The 8,430-nt window shown below is 37.2% G+C and overlaps 1 protein-coding gene across 2 annotated transcripts in view; it reads left to right on the top strand.

Annotated features, from left to right (window-relative positions):
• Positions 1–8,430, top strand: part of si:ch211-220f16.2 (golgin subfamily A member 4) — a 37,850-nt gene that overhangs the window by 12,763 nt on the left and 16,657 nt on the right. The window contains exons 9-10 of one of the 2 annotated variants that reach the window (XM_051871007.1): positions 5,031–5,137; positions 8,109–8,217. In XM_051871007.1, coding sequence (XP_051726967.1) covers positions 5,031–5,137; positions 8,109–8,217 — 216 coding nt within the window. Of the gene's footprint in view, positions 1–4,986; positions 5,138–8,108; positions 8,218–8,430 lie in introns of both variants that reach the window. The other variant, XM_051871006.1, reaches the window with a different exon arrangement.

Genomic DNA, 8,430 nt, shown 5'->3' with positions numbered 1-8,430 from the left:
ACCGCCTTCTGTATTCTACTTACAAAGAAAGTGTAAAACTCTAGCAGTTCAAAAAGCTTACGCTACGTCCTACGCCTTCCCTATTCAACTTATGGAAAAAGTGTAACTGACACAATGCTAGTTTACACTTTCTTCGTAACTTGAATACAAAAGGTGGTCTGGCAGAAGCTAGATATTTTACTTCATAACTTGTTAAATATATATATATATTTTTTTTTTACACAAACGCATCGCTTCGCTTCAGAAGGAATTTATTAACCCCCCCCGGAGCCATGTGGAATATGTTTATGATGGATGGATGTGGATGGAGGCACTTTCTTCAGCTCATACTCGTTTGGTAATGCTAATGTTATTAATATTTCTCAGATTGTGTTCATTAGAAAGAAGAAAGTCATATACACCTCGGATGGCTTGAGGGTGAGTAAAGCTTGGGCTAATTTTCATTTGAAAGTGAACTAATCTTTAATTGTGAAAGAGGATAAACCCTTTAGAAAAATGTCTTGAGATATTTGGGTTTCTTATACCTGTTTCGCACTGGAAGCATAAGCAGAATGCAGAGCCGAAGCAGCACGTGCCCATTGTGCTCTCACACTGGCAGCATTTCTAGCGTGCAACTGAACTTTACCTGGTTCTGTAGTCCAATCATGTCAGCCTGTCATGTTCTTTTGTTTACGATCACAGCATACACTGCTGTGATGTGATAGTGTTCCCTCGTCTTACATACTCATGCCATATAACCATATAACATGTTCAACGATATAATTTTATATAAATGTATCATATAAACTTTGTAGTTTTATATGATAAATTTTATTTTTAGCATGTTTTTTAAGCTATAATTTAAATTGTTTGAACATGCTTTTATTTACACACTGTTTAAAGTCATATTGGGACTACATGAAATACAATAGACCTCACTTATATTTTTATGTAAAATTTTTTTTTTCATGTGAATCCATATTAATTTTGACCACGAATAATACAGTCACTTTAACTTAGCGTGAGTAGAGCAGCACTGCCGCTTCTTCTCTGCTCCTGCTATATGGATCTAGTGTGAAATGAGCCTTACTGACATGGTGGCATGCTTAATGAGTTTCAAAATGTTTGGTTTGTTTTTTGATTACATTTGTTTTGTAACACTTCTCTCCCACCTATTGGCCCTGAGACCCTCCTCCTCCCCATCTCTGCCTCTGTTCCTGCTCTGCATGATAGGTGCAGCCACTGAGAACAGTTTCCCATCAGTTTTGTGCATGCAGGTTTCATCGCCTCCATTGTTTGCCCCGTCTGTACTACCAGTAGTTTTCTGCAACTTTTTATCTTCTGAGGAAACTCTGGCAGTACAGACGAGGCTGGCTCATGGGGTCCTGTCCTTCATCTGTCGCTTTGTCTTCTTTTTTTTTCTCTTCTTCCAATTCCCTGACTTCAATCTTTGCACAAGTCTGTGCTATAAAATGGATCTTTAGCAACTGTTAACGTGATGTTTCAGTTATTTATGTCGAGTATTATTACCACTACGAATTGTAGTGTAAAGTACAGGCTTTCACCCATTTAAATTCTGTAATCATTTACTCACCCTCATATCATTCCAAACTTGTATAACTTTCTTTATGTGGACCACAAAATAACACATTTTGGAATAATGTCTTAGGCCACACTCCGTGATGTCTCACTGTATTTTTCCCCCGTAGGGTGAAACATAGTAGGGTCTTCAAAATTTTTGTTAACACTTTAAGAAAAAAAGTAAATCATACAGGTTTGGAACTGCATGGAGGTGAGTAAATAATGATAGTTTTTTTTTTTTATCCAGACAAGGAAATTCACTGGCGTCCAGTATTGTTGTTTATATTTATTTGTTGTGCCCTCTTGTGGTCTGTTGGTTTAAAACCTGGTGCTCACTAATCTTTTCCCCTAACTGAAACAGACTCCCCAAATTCTTTATAATTCAAATATATGTTGAATTTTGGAAATATTTAGAGAAAAAAAATTGCAACCTGAGGCTGCCATAAAAAAATCATTTGATGTCATCAAACAACAAACTGCCTTTTGCCAGATGTTTCTGCCGCATTCAGTGGGACCTGATTCTGTAGTCAGACTAGACCTAAATACAGCATTTTGGACAAAAGCACCAGAAATTGGTTAGGCTTATACTGAAAAGTCATGCAGAAAAGTACTGTTTTCTCTCATAATTGCACATAGTAGTAGAGGAACAGTTTGAGAAGTTAGGGTATTAGGGTACGTTTACACAACAGCGATGTACTAAAATCGGAAACGTTTTTACTTGGTTTTTTTTGCGTACAGATGACAATGTTGTCAAAATGATCCCCACACGGATCCGCAAAAAAAAAAAAAAAAAAAAAAAAAAAAAAAACATTTATTATTCATGCCATACCAGTAGTTGGCATTGTCACTTTGTAAAGAAACACTAAGCGGCTATAGACTGAACATGTAATACACATGCACATGATGACACTGTTTTCACAAATTTGCGTTTTTGTAGTTCACACAGAGACAATAATGGTATCGTTTTCAAAAACTTGCATTTTAAACCCAATTTTCAAAAGTTTGTGTTTTCAGGTGTAAATGAATGGCCAAAATGCATATAAAATGTTTCCATTTTTAGTTGAAAACAGTGTTGTGTAAGGCCCCTTAGATTCTGGGATTTTTAGAAAGCTGTGTAAGCCATAAGAATACAAGATTAGTTACTGTGGCACGCACAGTGTATATGTCAGCCTTCGAATTCTTGGCTTCATTTGGTTCACTCCTTGCTTATATTGCACTCATCTGCCTTGCAATATAGGGTTTAGTGAACAAGCAAGCGAATTCAGACTTCGAAATGGAGTCGACAATGAGAGTTGATACCTTTGCTAGAGTCAACCCCGACGCTAGGGATATTCGAAGTTGAAGAATCTAAGCTTTAGAGAAGCTCAAATATACTGAAAAGTGACTAGCATTTTTTGGTTGAAACACATTCAAGAGAAAATATTAAGACTAGTATTTGAGAGGCCTGAAACATATTTAAAATAAAGTTTATATAATAAATATTTTACCAAGTTACCAACAAAAATGATACGAGTCCATGTAATTCAAATCTAATGTGCACACCAAAGCACACATGAAAACATTCCAGAACATAATTCTCAGTTGTAAAAAATACTTTTTAATTTTCATAATTCACAATGTACACAGTACAACAGCAAAAAAATGGAAGACGGGGGGGGGGAAATACAATTTAGGTTTGTTTAGAACTTTTTTTGCACAGATACATACAATTCAAGGTGTGGTACCAAAAAGGACCACATAGAAATACCAAAAGACCACCAAACTTGACAGCATATAGATAGCTACTATAGTAATACATTCAGAATTACTACGCACATTGGACCGATAGCCTCGTGGGCAGAGCTTTGACATATATAGCGCAGCTGCACCTGGCTTGAGGTCCTTTGCCGTTCCCCTCTTTCTACCCCACGCTTTCCTGTCTGATCTTTATAATGTCCTATCCAATAAAGGCATAAAAATTTCAAAAGAAAAAAAAAGAATTACTAAACACAGCAAAATAAAAACTAAAAAACATCTGAAGCTGGGGTTGACATCAGTTAAGTTCCTCCATCAGAGTGAGTGCTGTCTTTTGCTTGGAACATCTGATTTCTATACATAACACCTTTGAACAACATATGAAGAAAGAGGAGGAGGAGAGATTATTAGCTGCGAATGTCGTTGGTCTCAGTTCCAGGGTTTGTGAAGCTGAGAGATGACTGCTGATGGTGGTAGTTTTGTATATGAAGAAATTAGCAAAATCATCAACTGTTAAAGAGGTGGTAGGAAGTGGCGGATGGGGGCAGAGGAGAGAATTTAATGTTTTGAAGAATTTGCATGTCTGTTGAACTTTTTTGGATATATGAAGTTTTGGCAATGTGAACCTTGATGGAAAAAGATAAGAGCAAAGACTGATACATACTGTGGTCAGTTGAATCTTTTTATTTTTGCCATTTTCTCTCTGCTGCCTTGAGTTTGGTGTTCACAGAGATCATAGGATAACCAGGGGTTGGAGGGAGTAGCACACGTTTGCCTGGAGGAGAGAGGACCCATATTGTCTAGATAGGAGAATAAAGGGTCTATGGCACTATTCGCATCCAGTAAAGAGAATTGGGTGTGGGAAGAGATAACACAACAGAGGAAAAGGTGGTAGGGAGAAAGGGAGCATAGGTTTCGCAGGAATGTAAGAGGGAAGTTGTAAACTAAAAATAATAAAGAAAATTATCAAATTATGCAGTGGTTTAATCAAAAAAAAATTCTGTGATACAGTTGTGTGTGTAGATGAGGTCAAGCTGGTTGCCTGTTTTGTGAGTACCCGTGGTGGTGAGCCTTTAAAGATCAAATAAGGCTAGGAGAAAATGGAAATCTGTAGCGTAAGGCTTCTCCAGGTGGATGTTTAAGTTGCTGAAGAGTACAATTGGGCTGCCATCCTCAGGGAATGAGGACATCAGCACATCCAGCTCCTCTAGAAAGTTGCCCAGCTGACCTGGAGGGCAATAAATGACTACAATATGGAGTTTTACTGGAAGTGTGATGGTAACCACATTAAACTCAAAAGAATTATTGCACAGAGAAGAGTAGAAGACCAGTACCTCCACCCAACCTGACAGGGAGTGTGAGGCAAAGAGAAGTATCACTTCAGGTGATATTATTCACATATTGCTGAGACCGAGATGAATTGTTATATTTTCTTAAAGTAATCTAAAAACCTACTTATCACTGTAGTTTGCACTCTAATTATCATGATGGCTTTGTGTGAACTTCTGGTCCGTAGTCATGCCTTGAAAACTGAATTTGAAATTTGTGCTCCTTCCTGCTGCTTTCCGTCCCTTTACCACTCTTTAATCTGCACTAGAATTACCTGGCTGTCTCTCCTCAACCCTGATTTTGTACTCTGCCCTCCATTGCTTTAAATATATTTGATCCATTCCCTTTGTCTTGTGGCACAAAACTGATTGAGGATGACTGGTTGTTTCCTGGCTGCTCCGATCCAGCATTAGCCAATCGGCAACAGGAAGTGGAGGAGGAGTCGTCCCAGGCCCATGGACTCTGCCCACAGAAAAGCAGGAAGCCCAAATATTTCACCCCACGCAGCCTGCAGGTATGAACTAAAGTCACTACATAAATAACATACAGACGAGTGACAAATTAAAGGAAAAAGCATCTTAGGTTTTAGGCCACCATGTGCTGCCAGATTAGCTGGCATTTGGTATTGATTCTAAAAGTATCTGGATCCCTCCTACTGGAGGGATTGAACACCATTCTTCAGTAGTGTTTTGATGATAGTGGCGGTAAGTGCTTTCTAACATGCCAGTCCAAAATCTCCCATAGTTGTTCAGTTTTGGTTGAGATCCTGTTGACTGCAAAGGCGTAGCATAGGTTTTACATTATTTTCATACTCCTCAAGTCATTCAGTGAATGCTCGTGTCCTGTGGAGGGGGGCATTGTCATCCTGGAAGAGACCACTCCCATTAGGATAGAAATGTTTTAACATTGGATAAAGCTGAGCACTTAGAACAACTTTATATTGATTTACATTGACCTGTTCCTCTAAGGCAGTGATTCTGGAAAAGTAATGTAAATTAATAAAATTTTAAAACTCCATGGGCATTTTTATAATTTATTATTTTTTCTAGTTGTCAAACTCTAAAACATTTTATTGTGTTGAAATTTGAATAAAAAATATTTTTCCGCTACAAAGGTCATGCAAGACCTCATCATTCAGATTTTGTTGTGGACAATGAGTGGCCTTTGAGTCAAAAAGGTGGTTAACCACTCATAATGGGACAAGTAGACCCAAAACATGACAGCAAAATGCCCCCCACAGCCATGGGATCTCTCAGATTTTACTTTAATTTGTCACCCATCTGTATTTAGTCCCTTTACATTTTTGCTGTGTTGCAAAATAGTTTAGCCAAAAAAATCACAAACCATTGACTCGCCCTTATGTAATTTCAAACTTGTATGACTTTTTCCCATCAAACATAAAAGTAGGTAATTTGAAGAAAATTAATGCTGCTTTTTTCCCCATATACAGTAATATATAGTTACCAGGGTCTGAAGAGTTTAAAAAAAAAAAAAAAAAGACCATAAAAGTAGTTCGTAATGACTTTTGTGAAATAAGTATCTTCTGACTAAATGTGATTTAAGTCTTTATTCACTGAAACCCTTGCCTTCAGTCGGCGTTATCATTTACACATGCGTTACATTCAAACATGGTGTGCGAGGATGCGCTGTCCGCTTTGTCAGTGTAGCCAAAGGTTATTACTAGGGTATGCATCAGAGACAATATCTGTATCTGTAACAAATGCAAAAATTATTTTTATTTGTATTTGGATAAAACCAGAAGTTGGGCAGGAATTTAACTTGAAGTTCATAATCCTGATAAATAAATATTTGAATATCTACTAATTAAAATAATAATGTTAAATGTTAAAATATAGCCACAAGTGGCTTTATTTTATTTATTTTTTTATATACAAATTAGAATGTTGGATATTATTGAACCGCTTTAAGGATTCAGATGAAACAAGATTTTGATTCTATCACACATGGTTGTGGAGTTATTAGTTACAATTTTCAATTTCATGGATCATACAGTTCCATAGTTAAAGTGTTGTAGCACCCCTTATTGGCAGAATTTTACAAAATTGATGCGCATCCTCAGAATGTCCTGGTGTCTATGTGTTTCAAGTTTCGTTTAGATTAGCTTTCAGCAGATATAGGTCAACTCATAAAAATGGGCGATGCCTGACCAATTAATTAACTTATATCTTTGCAATTCTTTGACAAATTAAAATTCTTTTGACACATTTTTGGGCATGGGGATCAAGCGTACCAAGTTTCACCTGGGAGGAGTTAAAGAAAATTAGATTTTTGGAAAAATCAAACCAAATCGAACCATAACCAGTTATGAACCACAACGCAAAGGTGCTTATTGTAGCGCCACCTAGTGTCCAACGGAATAGCTGATTAGAGAACATGGAAGTTGAAATATTTAGTGGTTGAAAATTCCTTAAACAAATTTTACCATGCATTCAAATGTCATATATCTGAGCAAATTATAAAGAATGCATAGGCTAAATGCTACATACACATTTTCTACTATCAAGTAGGCCTATCTATTCTACTATCAAGTAGTAGAAAAGTAGTAGAAAATGTGTATGATTCAGTACCTTAGATGATATTACTCTTGACAGCTTTGATTTCTCGCAGACTCGCAGCGACGGCCGACGTGGCTATTTGGTTTGCGATCGTGCTGATCTCATTTCATTCATAGAGTTTACACTGATTCACTTCACACACAGTGATTTTAGAGGTATATGTATAATATCGTACACTGTACTGTCACAAAGCACCGTCCTTCAGATGAGACATTAAATCAAGGTCCCAGGATGTCCTTCGAAAAAGAGTAGGGGTGTAACCCCGGCATCCTGGCCAAATTCGCTTATTGGCCTCTGTCCATCATGGCCTCCTAATCATCCCCGTATACTGATTGGCTTCATCACTCTGTCTCCTCTCCACCAATAAGCTGGCATGTGGTGGGCGTTCTGGCACAAAATGGCTGCCATCACATCATCCAGGTGGATGCTGCACATTGGTGGTGGTTGAGGAGATTCCCCATTTCATATAAAGCGCTTTGAGTACCCAGAAAAGCGCTATATAAATGTAACAAATTATAATTATTAATTTGTCCGCCAAATATTTTTCCTGTTATTCTGTAGAATTCATTATTCGTTTTGAAGCCATTATCAGTGCCTTTCCGAATAAGGTACAGGATTTGGCATCGAGTGCATCCGTTGTTATTTTTTCAAAAGTCTTGTAACCGATCTTGAATCTCAAATTTGAAGATGTGGAAGAATGAAAGAAAGCCATACAGGTTTGGAAGGACTTGAGGGTGAGTAAAAGGTACAATTTTCATTTTTAGATGAACTGTACTGTTTGTATTTTTTTCTCCACTCATGTAGAAGTAATTAATTTTTAATTTTAAAGAAGTGATAATAAAAAATGTATGTTTATGTAAAAGTTATATATAATGTATCTTCTAATGTATTTACTATTTCTTTCTACAGGAAGACTTGGAATTTCATAATAGGCAAGACCCGATAGGTCCCACTGATTGCGATGTGAATGGAGAGAATATGGGTGGATGGTGGCCACAGCACAGTTCTGCAGATACAGGTGTGAAACTCACTAGAAACTGTCCATGTTGTAAATGTTTGCTCTGTGCAGTTTTTGGTCTTATTTTGGTCACACACCAGTGTGATGACCTTCCTCTTTTAATCTCGGGGCACCAGCTAATGAATTTCACATTAAAATTAGAACAATGATTGTCCAAGTGGATCATATTAGAAAATATGCAAATTTGGATGGATTTTACCGTCTGACTTATCT

This window comes from Ctenopharyngodon idella, chromosome 18 (genome assembly GCF_019924925.1).
Source record: "Ctenopharyngodon idella isolate HZGC_01 chromosome 18, HZGC01, whole genome shotgun sequence".
NCBI classification, from domain to species: domain Eukaryota; kingdom Metazoa; phylum Chordata; class Actinopteri; order Cypriniformes; family Xenocyprididae; genus Ctenopharyngodon; species Ctenopharyngodon idella.
This window is presented reverse-complemented; position numbering and strand designations above follow the sequence as displayed.